Source organism: Elgaria multicarinata, chromosome 8 (genome assembly GCF_023053635.1).
Source record: "Elgaria multicarinata webbii isolate HBS135686 ecotype San Diego chromosome 8, rElgMul1.1.pri, whole genome shotgun sequence".
NCBI classification, from domain to species: Eukaryota; Metazoa; Chordata; class Lepidosauria; order Squamata; family Anguidae; genus Elgaria; species Elgaria multicarinata.
The window spans coordinates 45,537,516-45,556,941 of NC_086178.1; the positions used below are offsets into that span (position 1 = coordinate 45,537,516).

Sequence of the window (19,426 nt, forward strand, 5' to 3'; positions counted from 1 at the left end):
TTGGATAGCTTCTTTAGAGTTTTGACTTGTTCTGACTGAAACTCAAGACACCTTAAACCATGGCTTTCACCATGGTGGTTAAGCCAGAAAGCTGGGCTATGTTCAGAAGACACCTTAAAACATGGCTTTAATTTAAGGTGTCTTCTGAACAGGGCCGGAATGAATTCAGTCACACAAGCTGCAACCAAAATCACCCTGTTCCCTCAGACGTGGAAGAAACGCATCCGGACCTTTCCTCACGCAAACACCCCCCACCCCCGGATCCACTGCTTTGCAAGCGACCTTCTCAGGATCCCCACTCGATCCCCAGGCATGTGAGAACCATCCCATGATGACGCAAGCAGCCTAGCACGCTAGCCAGCACACTCCTGGAGCGCACGAGGAAGCCGAACTTTCCTTGCGGCAACCGGAGGCGCGGGAGATGGGGGTGGGGGCAAGGGGAGACTCGAGCTATCAAAGAAGAGAAACGTGGAGCGGCGGAGGCGAACCCCACCCGCTCGCCGGCCTCCTCCGCGGTTTTCAGAGCCCGCTTGCGAGGGAAACATGGAGTCACACGTGAGGCTTATGCAACGTGAGTGACGTCCAGCGCGGCCAATGGGAGCCTCCTGAGCGGCGCCCGCGCCCACTCCCGGCGTGGGCGAGGTTCTCCCTGAGCCAATGACCGCCTGACTGAGGCACGGTCACGTTTTTGATGGTATGAAGCCGGAGTTGTCTGGACTCTGAGGGGGACTTGGAAAGGGCGCTCCCCCAAAGGCAGGTGGTGGTGGTGGAGAGGAAAGGAGCGAATGTCGGCCACCACTATGCCACTTTCCTTCCTCTCGCTGTTGTATTGAGGAAGCTTTTGAGGCAGGGAGGCAGGCGGCATCAGCCCTTGCATAACATGCGGCTTCCGCCGCCAGGGTCATCAGTTTGCTCTTCGCTTCTTTTGCTGTCGCCAGTACTGGAAGTCGGAGCGGGGCGTTAGTCAGGGTAAGTAGGCGAAAAGGGAGGCCTCTCTGCCTGCCCCTTCTCCCTCCGAAGAGGTGAGAAAGTGGAAGTGGGGAGGGAAAGGGGAGTGGAGTGTGGACGTCAAAACGGGACCGCGCCGGAGAGGCTCCAGTGTCGTTGTGCATAAAGGGAACTGGGGTGGGCGTGATGTCTGCTTTGACTGGGTGAGTGGTCGCCGGGTGGCTTAAAGGGACCCTGGTGGCTCCCGTTACGGTGGGGCTCTAGGTCCATACTGGGTTTCAATCAGAACCAGCCCAGAACTCAAAAGGAGCAGTCCAAGGTGCTTTATCTATTTTGGGGATAGCGCCTTTAGAGTTCTGTCTGGTTCTAGTTCTGACTGAAACCCAGAATACATTTACAACCCCACTCAAATCGGAGCCACCAGCCTCCACTGGCTCTTCATGTCTCTGCATTGACTCTGTTAGTAATGCTTTGTAACCATGACCCACCTTCAGCCACTTGAATACGGGTCACCAAGAGGCGTGATTGTGGTGTTTTGCCGTTGTTGTTAAATAGGGTGCAGATTCAGGGGAACCAAGCGTTTTGGATGTAAAGGGGGATATGAAGTAACGGAAGCCATGTAAATGCTGTGTTTTGTGACCAGTGGTGAAAGCGGGGAAAGGTTAGAAACACGAGGGGGTAGGGGAGACGTCAGAATGTGTGTGTGTGTGTGTGTGTAGGTGAACTTAGAGAAGTCGTATTGTGTGTGCGTCTGTTTTGTGCGAGAGTGTGGTGTATTTTATATAATATATATCTGGCAGCGGTAGGGGGAGCTGTAGTCCTACACATCTGGAGAGCCCCACCTTGGGGAAGGCCGATACAGGACCGATTATATCTGCCTCCATTGTATTAGATTTTGGTGTATTTTATTGTTGTAGTTTTATTTCGATTTTACTCGTGAGCCATCCTGAGTGAAGGATAAAAATTAGAAAAGTAAGGTAGAAATCGAAATGTAAGTAAATAAAACAAATAATATGTAATAATGGTATGTGTAAGTAGGGCTGCAATCCTATACATATTTATTAATTTGTTTGTTTTATTTATATCTTGGTTCTAGGACCGACTTGGCCACTGGGTGACTTTCAGCCAGTCACAGACTCTCAGTCCAACGTAGCTCACAGGGTTGTTGTTGTGAGAATAAAATGGAGAGGAGGGGGATTATGTATGCTAACTTGGGTTTGGCGGAATATAAATGAAATAAATAAATGCCACTTTTTCCTCCAAGGAGCCCAAGACTTCTAGCTTCACAACAGCCCTGTGAGCTATGTTAGGCTGAGAGTCAGTGATTGGTCCAAAGTCACATAGTGAGCTTCATGGCCAAGTGAGGACTTGAACCCAGGTCCCAGTCCAACACTTCAGCCACTACACCAGACTAGCTCTCTTACTTGGAGAGCTTACAGTGAACTCATTGGGGTTTATTTCTTAGTATACATGCAAAGGATTTTGCTCTAAGTGACTGACAGAACCAAAGTAGACTCATTCCATTCAGGCCAGCATTGGGTCACTGGGCTAATTTCTATGTAGGCTTTAAATCAGTGACAGTGGCTGCAATTAACATGGACTCTGTTGACAGTTTTGCTACATGCTGTGCACATTGTGGGTGGACGAGCTCTCTAGTAGTCTGTGCTGGGTTTGCCAGGTGGCTTTCTCTAATCTGAGCTTGGCATTAAGTGGTTGGATAGAATAATTGCTGCACTTTCATTTTCAGTGATCCTAGATCTTAAATCTAGCTGCAGCCAGCTTTCTGTATTTCTTTTTCCGTTTTGTACTGGGGGCCGTAAGTGCATTGCTCTTCTAATATCCAGAATGGTGTGATGATGTAACTGAGATTAGTTGTATGTTTAGTAGCAAACCCATAGCTTACAGTTGATTATACAAGGGTCTGCTGATGTTTAGTGACCATCATTGTAGACTAAATATTAAATTAGGCTGGATTTTTAAATAGTTTATCATGATACAAAATACTGTTGATTATATTTGTATCTTTTATTTCTCTGGGGAGCTCAGAGCAACATACATGATATCTCATATTACATTTCAAAACATCCTGATACTACTGGAACAGTTGTTTCAAGAAATATTACACTTAGTAATTTTCATTCATTATGGATTATAAAACACTGATTGCAAGGAAAACAGGCCTGCTGAAGCACTTTCCAGTGCTGGAAATTATTTCTTGTATTTCTACAACTTGACCCTATACAGGTTTACTGTATTCAGTGGGACTTACCCCCAAATAAGTGTGCATAGGATTGTAGTCCTAATTAAGAGTGCAATTCTATACATATTTAGACAGAAAAAAGTCCTACATCTCCCAACATCTCTCAAGTTGAAAATGGTAGGACATCTTTTCTGCTTAAATATGCGTAGGATTGCACCCTAAATTACTTATTTATGACAGTAGGTGTTGAGATTAGTAGTTGTAGTTGTAACTAGTTGAGTCATTCTTAGCAGAAGTGATATTTCAAGTTCGTGTTCTTTTAAGCATGGATACTGTTCATGTGCCTATGACACAGACATTTATGTAACTGTACTGCTGGCCTAGAATTACAAGCAAGAACCTTGCTGCTCTCTTTAATAAAACAGGAATGGAATTTTAAAAGCTTTAGTAGAAAAGGAAGCATGGAACTATGGAACTAGAAGATTCCGAGATAGTGATGAGCCATGGTACAAAATGGCCGCTGGGATAGATGAACATTTTCCGGGTGATAGAACTGTCTCTGATAAAGAATATAAGGCCATGTTTTTAGGAGTTCGACTAAATTGATACCAAAACTTGTCTATTTTTGTTGGCAATTCATCTCTTCTTTCCACCCTCAGCATTTTGAGTCATATATCCTGGAACAAAACTGGGCAACTGTGTAATGCTCCATCATAGAATCATAGAATAATAGAGTTGGAAGGGGCCCAAAAGGCCATCGAGTCCAACCCCCTGCTCAATGCAGGAATCCACCCTTCAGCATACGACAGATGGTTGTCCAGCTGCCTCTGACCAAATATTGACATGGATCCTCATAGTCAGGGCACAACTCAAATACCAACTCAACCCCCGTACGTATTTTCAAGAGGAGGAAGAAAATGTAAACTACAATTCAGTGTGAGATCTTCCTTGAAGACTGAGGCCTCAGCTAGACCTACGGGTCTAGCGCGACAGAGGGGTGAGGATCTCGCAATATTTTATTGCGAGATCTTCCCCTCTGTTTACACGCGGCACGCGACAATCTCGGAGGAGAGAACGTCGCACCCTCTATGTTTTTGGGTTTTGTTAAAGAAGAAGAGCACACGAATGCTCATGCACAAAATATAAGGTTTTTTTAAATTTTAAATAGTTTTTCCCGCTTCCCCCACCCCACCCCCAATGGGTGCAGAGCTCCTGAGGAGCTCTGCGGCCCATGCGTGGGTCCCAGCTCCTCTCAAGTAACCATGAGCAGCAAGGACAAACCACGACGCCCGCACACACGTTCCGCGGTCTCGGGATCAGCCCGAGACCGTGGAAAAAGCAGGCTCAAATGCTAGGGCAAGATCCTGAGGCAAGGAAGGAATCATCCCTCCCTGCTCCGGGGATCCCCTGTGCATGATGTGGATGCACAGAGACAATCCCGGGGATCGCCCCGGAATATCGCCCCATCTAGCTATGGCCTGAGATACAGGAATGAAATTTGGCATGCACATTCTGTAATCCAAGAAAGAACCTTAGGACCTGTTTTAAAGAGACAAGCAAATATGTAAATCACATTGCAATATGTCCCTTGAAGATACAGGTATCAAAATTCAAATTGGTATGCACATTCAGGACACAACTATAGATTCATGCTCACAATAGAAGTCTCCTTTACCCCATTTCAGGCTTGTGTGGGGTGACCAGGAGTGAGGACACGAAACGCAACTGTGTTGCTTAGCAACCAGTTGAACAGACAAGAGGCTGACTATTTAAATAGCGTAGGCAACTGGAAGGGGTGGGGAAGGAAACAAGAAGAATGGATGGAGAAGGGACAATGAGAGGAGAGATGGAAAGTAGAACAGCCAAGGGCAGTTGAATCATCAAGGTGGGAGGAGAGAAGAGCAGCTCTAGAGCAACCTTAAAAATTGGATGAAGGCAGATAAAAGAAGACCGAAAGGAGTGGAGGCAGGGGACAGAGAAGAGGAATAAGAAAAGGAGAAGCAGAAGGAAATGAGGAGGAGTGAAGAGCAGGGGGGAATGCCAAGATCCTTTCCTACTACCACAGAGGACCCCTGATGAATTCTAGCAGGCAAGCAACCCCAAAACACTGCAGTGAAGTTTCCCAGACCAACATAAGCTAATGTGCCTCTTCCACCACTCCTCCACTAGGAGGTGCAGTACAGGACATGGTGGTAGTGTGCATCCAGAACTAATCTGATTGGCAAGAGAAACATGGGTGTAAAGTAGCTGAAAAAGAGTTAATCTAGTTTCTTCTGCTGCTGGGCCTGAAGGCTTAGATTCTGAAGCTACTACTTTCACCATTAAAATTCCATTCCTTAAGGACTTATACTTAATGATCCTGTGATGCACCAATGATCAATAAAATAGTTAACCTTCCACAAGTTGGACTTTTCTGTTTAGTATGGAGCAAGGGGGATTGATGTATTCCTCAAATGTGGACACAACACTGCTCACCCATAACATCCAATAATTTATGAGTTATTTGCTTTCCTCAATTGCAAAAACTGACCATTTACTTCTACCCTCTGTTGTCTGTTTAACTAGGGTTTGATTCCATGGTAACCTTCTTGTGGGTGCAGGTTGTGTTCCATTTTTTTCTTAAATGCGGAATCTCACAATATCTACTTCAATATCTCCCAATTTCTGCACACGTTTGTTTGTTTTTAAATGAGGAGGTGGAATTGCATAAGACTGTTATGTTGGAAGTTTGCAAATGCACAGTTTTTAAAAGAGTTAACTCCAGAAATGTGCAAATACTGCACCATCAAAATAAAAAAAGCGGGGGGGGGGAGAACAGCCATGTTTCTACTCCCCCAACCAGAAATGAAATGACACAGTCATGAGTAAAATTGTGCTACATGAACACACCCGTTCAGAAACATCACTGTAAATGTCACAACTACACCCCCACAGAAATGCCACAAGGTCCTGAAAACAGGAATCGCATCCATGGTTCCATGCAATACAATGTGTGTCAGAAAAATAAATAGATTTTTCCCATTGTGAAAAAATATGGGCGGAGCAGGCTGAAAATCATAGAATGCTGCAGGAAATGACTATCGTAGGGATAATTTCCAAAAATCACACAAGCAGGGCAATGCAGTAGCACATTAAAGCCTCATTTGAACACACTGATTCAGAAGAGGACCAGTTCTCTTATCTCATTACTGCTGAATATACTTAGGAGACATTGTCAAAAGATTTTTGAAAGTCAAAATGTGTAGGTCATATTAAATCACCAGATTGGCAAAACATTTGAGGCAGGATGTTCCTTTGCAAAATCCATGCTAGTTTTTCTCCAGTTCTGTATGCTTAATAAAATTTATGTTTAATAAAGTTTTCAGTTAACTTACCTACAATAGCCATTAAGTTAATTTACCTATAAATTCCAGGATTTCCCTGGATCTCTTCTAAAAAAAATTTCGTTGTTGTTAGAAGATCAGAAATTTCACATGTGAGTTCTTTAAGAATTCTTGAATAGAGGGCATCCATATCTGGTGATTTGTTGACAGGTCCTAGAATTTCATCTCTTGCCACGTTGATTTGACCATTTTCTTTAGGCACCATTCTTGAAAAAATATGTTCAAGTGCATGCACAATCTTTTTGGCCCTGAGGGTCGCATCTGTTGTCGGCTGGGGGCTGAACGTGCACACATTCTTTACCCACACACTTCCCCTTCTTGCCCACTGAGATATAGGGATCCCCGTGCGTGTGTGTTTAGGATAGGGGTTCCAAACCATTTTGGACCCGTGGACACATTTGGGAATTTGAGATACTGTTATGGGCACCACCACAAAATACCTAATCAGTGTATTGCTGCTTTGGCATGTACCTTTCATGTCTGTAGATCCTAAGCTGCGTCTTATTCAACAAAAACATTTGCATCATGTCTAATGGACAATGCAATGTCTCTTTCATAAGGGATTGTCTAATTCATCTAATTGTTGGCAGTGCAATACAGCCAATGCTTCTTTTAAACATATGTTTTAATAATGTCCAGTAGTTGTTTCTTTTTTCAGGGAAGTTATTACACAGAAATTTTTAATACTGGAACAGTCTTTAATATTCACTGATGTACATGCTCTTTTAAACTATTTACCTGCTTCATAGAAATTAAATGGTCAGCATAAATGGATTCTCTACTCTCTTTGGACAGCTAAAAGACTAATCTTACAACATTAGAAGGATAAACACTCAACTACTATAATGTGATTGAGGACCTAACATCACTTTAAATATTTGTAAAGGTGGCATATAGACCTCACCTTCAAATGGATATATACTTGAATATTTGGCCAACCTTCATTTTAGCACATGTATAATTCCTTAAAAGTCATACAAATCCATGTAAGTATATATTTTTTAAAAATGTATTTTAAAAAATCATGTGAAAGCATCTCCCATCCCCAAGCAATTGCCCCCAAGATTGCTGTTTCTCTGCCACTATGAGCAGTGGGGAAACCATGATCTTGGAAGCCACCATACACTGTGTTTTCAGCTGTATCGCAAAGAAAAGTAATGGGGTCCTGCCTACTTTAGGAGCCGCAAAAGGAATGGCCAAGGGCTGTATGAAGACCCAAGGCCACAAGTATTGAATCCTTGTTCTACAACTTCCGCAGTGAAAACAGACAGAAGTAATTCATTCAGCTTTTCTAGAATATCCCTCCACTCCTTCTTCCTCCTTTGTTCCTACTCCTGACTCTCTTTTTTTATTGTTGGCCTTAATGTTTTCAGCATTTTGCTGTTATCTTTATGATTTTCATTTGTTTTATCATAATTTGGAGAGGCCAACTTATGATGTATCCTGAGGTCTCTCCAGCCACCTTCTCTCCCTCTCCACAATGCCTCGGCTAGACATTTCAGCCCGCTAGTTGAAATGTAGAGCAGGAGACACAGGAAAGGCAAGTATTGCCTCCACCACACCTCCTACTCTGCACTGGATTTGGAGGCTTACAAGTATCAAGGGTGGATCACATAGGATTGTGCCGTAAGAGTATCAGTCCGATATCCTCATTAAAATAACCTTCAAGAGACTTTGGAGAGAATTGCCCCTCTTGACTCTTCCTTTCAGTTTCCTTTTAATTAATTTCCCACAATTTTGAGAAGTTTCTTTTGAAATCAGTTGTGACTGTGTTGGAGTGACTTGGCACGCCAACACAATATTGTTATACAGAAGTACACAATATAGAAATAGAAAAGGAGGGAATCCGTATAAATATTTTATGCGTGGGCTTTTTTTTTTTACTAATGTATGTAGCTTGCTTAGAAATTGATTCAGTGAGAACATTTTGTCTCGAAACTATTATATATAGAAATGGCAAATACTTCTGATAGACAAGTTTTCATTGCCAGAAAGGCCTAGTTGCTAAGTAATTCTGATATATAACAGCAAGCCAATTAACTCTTATTAAGGGTGTGGTTAGAATCTGGAAATGCTCATGAAATAGAATGTGTTTTTTCCAAAGACTAAAAGTAGGGCCCTGTAACAAAATGCTGCAGTGTATACTGGTGTGCCTGTGTTACCTGAAACAGTAGCTGAGGGAGTTGGGAAAGAAAAGTTAGCATCAAAGATAGGCATCCCTCATCTAACTAGGTTCTTACTACGTGGTGATCTTTAAAAAAAACATTTTTTTCCTTGTTAGTTTTTGGACATTTAAAAGTGCAACAAGTCATCATGCAATTGAGTGCTTGACATGAGGTCTGAGAGGGCAATTTATGTAGATTGACCTTTGCTGTAACCTCAGAGGTCTGCCAGATTTTTGGCTGGGAATCCAAATCAGCTTTAGCTGAACCTCCAACTTACATTAGGCTACATTTCAGGACCTCCAACTTACATTGGGCTACATTGCAGGAGATGTAGGACGTTTTGAAAGATTTTTCTGATGTTCAACCAAAATCTGCCTTCCTGTAATTTTAGCTTGCTATTTCGTATCTTATATCCTTGGATTATAGAGAACAGGCTGTGGCCCTCTTCTGTGTGAAAACCCTTTAGGTACTTGAAAAGTGCTACCATATCCCATCCAGTATCCACCCCAGTCTTCTCTTAGGCCTTAACTAGACAGGGCTTTCTCTTGGGGCAATCCCTGGGATCGTCCCTGTGCGTCCACATGACGCACAGGGGATCCCGGGAGCAGGGAGGGATCTCACCCTCCACTTTAGGCCCGGTTTTTTCTGTGGTCTTGGGCTGAGACTGAGACTGTGGAACGTATGGCCAGGCATTGTGGTTTGTCCCAGCTCCTCGTGGTTCCTCACGAGGACCCGCGCATGGGGTGCAGAATTCCTCAGAAGCTCTGCTCCCATTGGGGATGGGGTGGGGGGAGCGGGGATTTTTTTTTTTTAAAAAAAAAAGGACTTACCTTTTGCGCACACGGGCTTGTGCACACCTGTCTCAAAAAAAATGGTGGGTGCGATGCTTCTCCCTCTGAGGTTGTCACTCACCACGTGTGAACAGAGGGGGAGATCTTGTGATAAAAACATCGCAGGATCTTGACCCCTCGTCGTGCTAGACTGCTAGGTCTAGCTGAGGCCTTAGTCTTCTTACCCAGTTCCTTCTATCTGGTTTTCAACTAGTGGGTCCCGACCCAAAAGTGAGTCACGAGATCAGTCCAGACGGGTCACGGCAAAGTTCTTGCCACCATGTTGGGCATGGAAAAAATTGTGAAAGTGGATCCCATGTTGCTGGTTGGGAGTTCGAGCTGACTTTTAGGTTTGGGCCAGTTGTAGACTACTGCCCTAGAAACTGTTCTTCCAGGAACCACACACGTGTGGAGACCTGATGTAGGAATGCCAAATAAAGATCCTCCAGATCTGAATCTCTATCCAAGAAACTGCAAGAAATATATTATGTTGTAGGGCTTGGCTGCAAGCAATAAATTGTGTGTTGGGTTCTGGGTTGTTGCTGGAAGCATGGAGATACGTGTAGTAATCTCTTTTCCAGTGTGGTGGTTAATTGTCCACTTCATAGTTGTATTCTAGTGTTTAGAAAGTAAACATGCTGTGGAGGCTCAGTTTGATTTTATATGGAATCCAGGCTCAGTTTGATTTTATATGGAATTTAACAATTAGAAATATATTAAATCTTATCCTATTATAAAATGGATTTTTGAATTTTAAAAATTGCCAATTTACAATTCTCTTTGTTAATGTTACAGGTGCAACTTCTGTCCCCTTCTAAAGAGCCATTTGACTGGCTTGAATTTCGTGAAATAAGTGCGTCACCTAAAGCATGTTGTAGCTGTGTGTTCACCATTTGCAATCTTTTAGTCTTATTTTACTGTATGGTATAAAGAAAAGAAAAATGGTTTGTTTTTCTAAATCTGATACCTTGATCATATGCATAATTACAGTACATTAGTTTATAACCAATTGGTGCCACTCAGCTGACATAATTCTCTTTGATCTAGCAGAGGCTTCTGTCAGCTGAAAGAAGAGGGTGGTGACTTTCAGTGAGTCCCGCATACTGTCTAAAATGCCCTCCAGAGAGTGGTGGAACCTTACAGAACAGGGGGGGGGGGCTGCAGAAGGAAGACGGAATCACAAAAATCTCTTCCTTTCCTGTTCAGTGATAGATCAAAGAGCATTCCATCAGTGGAATGACAATTAACATATACAACCCATTAAAGCTGTAATCCTATTCATGCTTTCCTGTGAGTAAACACCATTGAATACAATGGGACTTAACTTCCAAATAAGCATGCATAGAATTGTGTTGTAAGGCTGCAATCCTAAGCATATATACTACGAAGTATGTCTCGTTGAGATTTATCATCTCAGACATGCATACAATTGATTATACATTTGTCATAAATGTATTACTACCTCTTTTAAACTAAAGAGTAAGAACTGATCATAACTTCTAATCATATGCAAATATAACCTTAAAAAACAAATGTTCACACTTCCAAATATAAAGATTTTTATCTAAAAGAAATAGCTATGATGACCTTTTATGTAATTTAGCTTGTTAACCAAAAGGATTAACATTATTTTCCAGTGTAAAATATATACTTAATGTGCTTTAACTTTTCAAAATGTCATAAATTGCAATTCCTCTTCCAGTTGAAAACAGATACCTTGCATGCATCTCTAGCTGTTGAGAAGAATGGTGTATACTTGGGGGTGGGGGTGGAAGTAAAATGTCTGCAAAACCAGAAATTAGGGTATGTAAATTTTTGGTACATTGGGGTATATTTTGACCTGGTTTGTTTAATTCACGATTGGAGTGCAGGTGCACTTGCTGCTTCCTGGTCGCTCACCACATCCACTTTCAGGTAACAACCCAGGAATGTAACCCCTAAATGACAGAGTTCTGGGATCAAACATCACAAAACAACCTAGGAATGGAGCATTAACTGAAAGCAAGTGGGTGGGAACCAGCTTGCTTGCTGGTGCATGCTCACAGAAAACCCATGGTTTGTTAATCAAAGGTTGTTTGATTGTCCGAACTGGGTCTTACTCTCTTAAAGGAGATCATCACTCAGTTTGTGATGGTACCTTTGGACAGCTCTGTGCTTCCATTGGTCATATAGAAATGGACAACAAGGAGATCACAACTTGTTATATACCATTTGACTTACAAGGATGTAAGCATGTATTTGTTAGCATCACAAAAATGTTTTATTTTTTCACCATAAATATGTATTGTTGCTATTTTGCATGCTCTGCAAGTATTTCAATTATTTTATATATTCTTTTCAGCTTTTTCAATTAAGTAGTTCAATGGTATTCAACCTTATATCTGATTTTCCTGGCCAAGTAGATAGCAGCTTGTGGGGAGGGGGATGTTAGAATGGGGAATTGGGGCAAGGGGAAGAGGTTCAGCCTCTGTAACCCAGCACCATAGCTTCAATTCAATTTACACAACCCTGCAGCTGATTTTAAGTAAAAATAAAAATATTGGCAGAAAGGATCACCTGCATCTCAACTTGTGAAAGAGCAGTCTTGTATTTAACAATTCTCTGTTTGTCCTAGACTCTTCTGCTAGCCTGTTTGGTTTCCATGCTAGCCGCAGGGGAAGGAACATCTTTTCCTCCATGACATGCTTGGAAACACAACTGGCAAGTGTAGCAGGGATGCTAATCTATCAGTCTGATTGGTAGAAGGTGTTTTTTTAAAAAAAACCAGCTTGCTAAAAAGCTTGCAGCCTGTATTTCTGTGCTGCCTGTGGAGGAAGTTAAGCATGGAAATGCAGATATTAGCCTATAAACATGCTATTGAATATTTTTGCAGGCTAGTAACATTTGTGAGCTTATTTACAAGACTAATGAAGGCAGAGGCAGAGGAGATAATGGTGTCAAGAAGAGAGAACAGCAGCAACCATCTAATCCCTTTCCTAACTGGTTGACATGCATTGATTAAAGATACCTCAAACTGAAGGCACATACCATGAACTGAGTTCAGGATGCTCCAGACACAATGAATTCGAAACGTAATTCCTGCTCTTTAATATGCATGTGTGCATTTTAGTACATTCATGAGAAGGTCTTGGTGCTTCTCCTTCCCATTTCTCACCACTGGTCTCCTTCACTAATATTCTGCACTGCAGTGCATTTAAACAATAAAATGGAGGCATTGTCATACCTGTGAGTCACTGTGGGGTTGCAGCCCAATGGTTATTGGCTGCTTGTCTCAATAAATTTGTGTTTACTTAAGATATGTGATGAATGCTTTTGAAATGCCATTTTAGAAGGCCTAGTAATGTACATAACAAAAACAACCTGCTTTATTCAACCTACTTTTTTCCATCTTTAGGTTTATGAACTCAGATTTGAAGTTTGAAAATTGTAAGTGCTGATAAATACACAAATATGGCTTGAAAACTATCAAAACTGTACAACTGATTGTGCGATGTACAAGCATTCTGTTATTTCACCGAAGAACTGAACTTAGAACTCTATAAAACAATTTGAACTCTATGAAAATATTGTGTAGTCACTGACCTTAATGTTGTTGCTTAAATTAAATGACTCTTTGGAAATGGCAAATGATAAAATGATGGTAGAAAACATGGACATTCAAATGAAGAATGAACAAAACATGGATGTTCTTCAGGAAGATATTGAGATGAACGGGGGATCAAGTTCGAATGCTAACCATGAAAATTACTTCAGTGGGCATGATTCACATCGCAATGAGGGTGAAGAAAATGGGAAAGAAACAGCTATGATTATGGAATCTTTAGATTGCTTCAAAAGGTACTGTACGATACTGGAGCAGAAATAGTTGCTCTGATCCTATAAATGTGTGTAGCAGAAATTATGTGTGACTTGCATCAATGTTACTGGAAATGCCCTATTAATAAATCTGTGTATGTTTGGGTTGTTTGCATGACATGACAGCTCACTGTGCTTTATTTAACTCACGGTGAGGCTGCGGCATGCCTGTGGCTGTCATTTTCAATATGCACCCTCCACTCAGGTGTTATTGTTTCATGAAAACCCAGTGTTCTAGGGTTATGGAATGGTTGTTTGATCCACTGGGTTTGCATGATACAACAACCCCCAAGTGAGGGTTGCATATTCAACCTGGCACCCACTGAAGAGTCATTATTATTATTATTATTTATTTATATAGCGCCATCAATGTACATGGTGCTGTACAGAGTAATACAATAAAATAGCAAAATAGCAAAACCCTGCTGCATAGGCTTACATTCTAATAAAATCATAATAAAACAATAAGGGGAAGAGAATGCACCAAACAGGCACAGGGTAGAGTAAAACTAACAGTATAATACACATTAATCATGATGATTAGCTTATCAATACATTTCCCAGCCAAAATCAAAACCTGACTGTCAGAATCAATAACTACCTGTTGAAATGAAAAGAAAAGTCACTTATGAATTTAAACAGCAACCACTTTAACCGCTTTGCAGGGATAGCCTTGCACTCTTACTGGAAGTCAGACCTTTTGTTTGTTTTCTTTTTGTTTGTTTTTTACACTGTTTTCATTATATTTTGGGGTGGGTTTTCTTCAGTGGGTGATGTTAGTACTATGAGGGACACTTGTTTTTCTTTTATTTCCAATTCGTTTTTTTGTAATTTTTAATTTTAGTTGATTTTAATTTCAGAGTTGAGGTATTTCTGGTAAGGAGGATGCCCATATGATGAACTTTATCTCTGCTGTCTTTTGGCCAGTGTACACATGACATTGTTGATACTATAACTATGGTTAAGAGACAGGATTGTAGAATAGTGTTCTCTCGCCAAACTTCTCCCCTTCTTGGGTGAGACCAGCTTACTGGTTTCAAGTCATGATTGACCCTGTTAACATGAATAGCATTTAAAGATGGCAATTTAAACTTTAACCATGGTAAAACTGTGATGAGAATTTGCAGTTTAGGGCATGGAAATTGGTTCCTGATCAATTAACTATGGTTAATAGATAGGGGTTATTATCTGAAGACTGACCCTTTATAACTTTCCATTTGTAAGATAACAGCTGTGAATCCAGTTGGCTGAGCTAACTGCTACCAGCCAACCATAGTAGTTTTATTTTAAATCTTAGCAATACCAAGATGAAAACCTTGTACCATTGTCACTGGGGAGACTAATTTGTCATGATTCTAATATATTGAATTAAATTGCATTGTTTAGTGTAACTTTAATTTGTTTTGCCTAATTTAACTAATTGAATTGTTACCCTTGCAGCTAAGCCTAATAATAGCGAACTTAGAACATAATCATGGATACAGGCAAATGAATTAGTGTACTGTACTACTTTGAGATCCTCATGATATGAATATGAAATCTGTATAAAGCAGAAACAATGGGAAATCTCAATTACCTTGAATAGTATACAATCTCCTTGCACTGTTAACTTAATAAGCATTAAAACTTGCACCTTGCCAACTACAAAACAACATTAAAAATTGATTTGTTTTTGTTCACATTATCTAGCAGTGAACTATCTCCTAAATCTAAAATCCAGAAGGAATTAATAAAAACATTGCAAGAACTGAAAGGGCATCTTCCTCCTGAAAAAAGGATCAGAGGCAGATCCAGTATCTTGTCAACTCTGAAATATGCACTTAGGAGCATTAAGCAAGTTAAAGGTAACTATGCCAAGCATTTCTGTTGATAATACGGAAATTAAAATTACATTGTCCAGCTACAGTAGGAAGCTAATTTATGATAAGATACAAAGTTCATCATGTCTCTTAATATCCTGGTATGCTTGTTCTACCCTATTCTTTGTATTTACATTTTCAGTTAAAATATGAGGGAGAGACTTTTTTAAAGCTCGTTCAGTATGAATATATTGTAGATCAATACACGGTATTGCAGAGTGAAATTAATTGTTCCATTTTAATTATGTATCTCATTCTCTCTCACACACACACAACATACACACACTTCTATTATGTGGGAGCTATGTAAAAATCTATGACTGTGTGTTCTACTAAGAAGGCTGAGTTAATTGAGGATATACCGTATTTCTTCGATTCTAAGACACCATTGATTGTAAGACGCACACTAATTTCAGTACCACCAACAGAAAAAAAGCTTTGATTCTTAGAAATAATAAACACACCTGCGATTCTAAGACGCACCCCGTTTTTAGAGGTGTTTATATGGTGGGAAAAGTGTGTCTTAGAATTGAAGAAATGCGGTATATAGGAGGCTTCTCTCTGCTCAATTTTATTGAATGTCTGTAATGAATTTAACAGCACCATTTGAAATGTAGACGTTGTTTATTCTCATGTAGCTAATGAAGAATATTACCAGTTGATGATGATCAATGAAAGCTATCCCTGTGGTTTTGATGTATTGTCCTATACTGTGGAAGATATTGAAAACATTACTACAGAGTACATTATGAAGAATGCAGTGAGTAACATATACATGCAAATAATCCTTTTCACATTGAATTGGGAGTTTTAGCAGTTGGTGCTTTGTTTTATTTTTAATTGTGAGCTTCTGTAGACTTATCATTTCTGCATCTAATAACAGTGGTATCCCATGTTAAAGGAGAGCTACCATGTTGTAGCGGCTAGAGTGTTGGATTTAAGCTGGGGGGGATTCAGGTTCACGTCTCCATGAAGCTTACAGCTGACCCTGGGCTAGCCCCTTTTCCTCAGCCTAATCTACTTTAGAAGAATGATATAAGGATATAATGGGCGGAGGGAGCCTTTGTATTCTGTCTTTAGCTTTTTGGAGGAAAGGCAGAATAAAATTTTAGGAAATGAGAAAAATAAATTAAAAATATTGCCAAACTGCTAGCTCCCAAGTTATATACATCTTTAAAAAATAAGGCTTATGTACATCTGCTACATTGTGAAGAGAAAATGCCATTGGCTTAATTTTAATTACTTACAAGTTTTACCATTTCCCCAGATTAAAATGACTTTAACTGAATATGTATTGTGTTTTTAGGATATGTTTGCTGTAGCTGTTTCTTTGGCTACTGGGAAAATTCTGTACATCTCTGACCAGGCTGCTTCTATTCTCCACTGTAAGAAAGATCTCTTTAAGAATGCCAAATTTGTGGAGTTTCTGGCACCTCAGGATGTCAGTGTGTTTTATAGCTCTACTACTCCATACAGACTGCCATCTTGGAGTATTTGCAGTGGAGTGGGTAAGTTGATTAAATTGGTCAACAATGTGTGCAAAAAATATTTTAGCCCAAATTCTAAAGGAGAAGTTTATGCCCTTGTCAGGGAGCCACTCATTCATCCAAGGCTTTGTCAGCCATTTTCATTGCTATATGTTGAATGGGAGCTTGCAGCAGTGAATTTAAAAGGGAACAACTGCCAGTTCTCCTTTAAAATGCAGCTTTCATGGGGATTGAGCCTATTTTCTCAGACCCCACAAGTGACGTGGACTCTGTCCCAAAAAAGCATTTGCAACAATTTGCTGTTTTTTAAAGTGTTACAGGACATTTTGTTGGTTATGTATATACTGCTACTCATTTATTTGCCAAAATGAGACTTTGCTTTTAATATTAGTCCAATAGCTTCAGCTATTGGGTGGTATAGAAATCTAATCAATCAATCAATCCTTTAACTGAAACTTTAAGCAACAATGTGAGTGTGCTGTAGTGGAATGGGTCTGAGGACCGTGGTAATACAGGGTTCTACTCTTACCTACAAGGTTGGTTTTAGAAGATAGTATTGGGGGAACTTCTCAACCCCATGACATTTGAATTGTGAAATCTCGCAAAGTTCCATCTTCTTTAATATTTATATGAAGCTACTAGGTGACACCGTCCATGGATATGGAATAAGATGTCATCAATACGCTAATGATACTCAGCTCTATTTCTCTGTCATCTGAATCAGCTGAGGAAGTGCTGAACTACTATCTAGACTCAGTAATGGGATGGATGAAGGCCAGATGGGCCCATCAGCTATGCCATCCCTGCAGCAGATCCTTGTAAAAACAAAGATCTGCCAGGCTGAGAAGAGAGGCAGTCCACACCTGCACATACCACTTCCACCCTAGCTGACACGAGATTTGTAGGATTGGTTCTCCTATGTTTCAACTTTTACATTGCATTTTAAGCTGGTAATTATAGTGTGCTGAGATTTAGAGTACAACCTTTAAATTGTGTCACTGTCCCATATAAAGTCCTTTTATATTTTTGTAGAGTCTGTCACCCAAGAGTGCATAGAGGAAAAATCTTTTTTCTGCCGCATCAGGTGAGATAAAAAAATTAATACTCAACTGGATGGGCTAGTATATGCTTTTCTTGAATCTATTTATGGTCATTGGTTGGTGCCTTAGCAAACTCATGAAGATGAAATTCAGGAATCTTAACTAAAAGCTGAATATAGCTAACTACTAATTAAGAAGTGATTACAGAAAGCTGTTTCTGAGCTGTTGTTATATTGACTAGAATCCAAAGAGGCCCTGCTGCAGGATCATGGGAAAGTGGGTAGGTTGCCTTGTGCTTCTGGGAAAGGCCATTGATCTTCACTTTTAGCCTTTGATCTTGAGAGTTCCTTTATCTTCATTCTTTAGAGGTCATGAGTGGGACAATGTGGTAAGAAGGAAGGCTAAAAAGCCCCCATATGTGCATGGAAAAGCATGCAGCCTTTTAGTTCCCAGCCCATTGCTTATACCCAACTATTTAAAAAATTGCTTTACTTGCAGATCTACGTAAAGTATAAGAACTAAGCCATTCCACCTTTTAATTTTTAGTGCAGGGAAAGAACATATAAATGAGATCTGCTATCAACCATTCCGTATGACTCCTTACCTTATTAAAGTACAAGATGCAGAAGATCAGCTTTGTTGTGTGTTGCTTGCAGAAAAAGTGCACTCTGGTTATGAAGGTAATAATACATAAGAAGGTAATAACACATACATATTTTCTTTTGAAAGAGTATTTTACAGCAACCACTCAGCTCAGAGAGGTTTCCAGGTCAGAGGTCATTGTACTTTGTAGGTCAACCTATGCACATGAAGATAACTCTAATGAAACTTTAATAACCATATTTACTTGGAAGTGAGACTTAGGCCTCAGCTAGACCTAAAGATCTAGCGCGATGGAGGGGTGAGGATCTTGCGATATTGTTATCGCGAGATCGCCTCTGTTTACATGCGACGCGCAATGTCCTTGGAGTAACAGAATGTTGCGCCCGCCATTTTGTTTGTTTTTTCTTAAAGGAGAAGAGTGCGGGAGCGATCGTGCGTAAATTTTAAGGTTTTTTTATTTAAAATAATTTTTCCTGCTTCCCCCCACCCCACCCTCAATGGGCACAGAGAGCTCTGTGCCCTGTGCACGGTTCCCGGCTCCTAGTGAGTAACTGCGAGGAGCCAGGACAAACTGCGACGCCTGCCCACACATTCTGCAGTCTCGGGTTCCCGAGACAGCGGAAAAAGCGGGCTACAATTGTAAGGCGATATCCCGGGGAAACGGAAAGATCATCCCTCCCTGCTCCCGAGATCCCCTGTGTGTCATGTGGACGCACAGGGGTGATCCTGGGGCGATTCCTGGGATATCGCCCCATCTAGCTATGCCCTTAAAGCTTGATAATATGCCTGTGTATTGGGAAGTAAGTCCCATTGGTTTCAGTAGAACTTACTCCCTAGTAATTGTGGGTAGGATTGCAACCTCAACATCTAAATGAATAGGAATAGAAATACATTTTATCATCTAAAAGAACACTACCTTGACTTCCCATCTCCACGTCTACTGTTCAGTTTGTCGAGTTCTTTGTCACCATCTAGCTGTAGCCCTGTTCAGATGGCATTTTCTTCTAACATTCTGGGTGCAATCCACTGAAAGTTAGGTATGTCTAATCCCACTAA

At 40.8% G+C, this 19,426-nt stretch overlaps 1 protein-coding gene across 2 annotated transcripts in view; it reads left to right on the forward strand.

Moving 5' to 3' along the window:
- The first annotated feature begins 749 nt into the window (after positions 1 to 749).
- PER2 (period circadian regulator 2) overlaps positions 750 to 19,426 on the forward strand; it is a 38,555-nt gene continuing 19,878 nt past the window's right edge. The window contains exons 1-7 of one of the 2 annotated variants that reach the window (XM_063132244.1): positions 750 to 969; positions 12,921 to 13,363; positions 15,071 to 15,225; positions 15,879 to 16,000; positions 16,547 to 16,748; positions 17,760 to 17,811; positions 18,314 to 18,447. In XM_063132244.1, coding sequence (XP_062988314.1) covers positions 13,113 to 13,363; positions 15,071 to 15,225; positions 15,879 to 16,000; positions 16,547 to 16,748; positions 17,760 to 17,811; positions 18,314 to 18,447 — 916 coding nt within the window. In that variant the 5' untranslated portion in view covers positions 750 to 969; positions 12,921 to 13,112. The remainder of the gene's footprint in view (positions 970 to 12,920; positions 13,364 to 15,070; positions 15,226 to 15,878; positions 16,001 to 16,546; positions 16,749 to 17,759; positions 17,812 to 18,313; positions 18,448 to 19,426) is intronic. The other variant, XM_063132246.1, reaches the window with a different exon arrangement.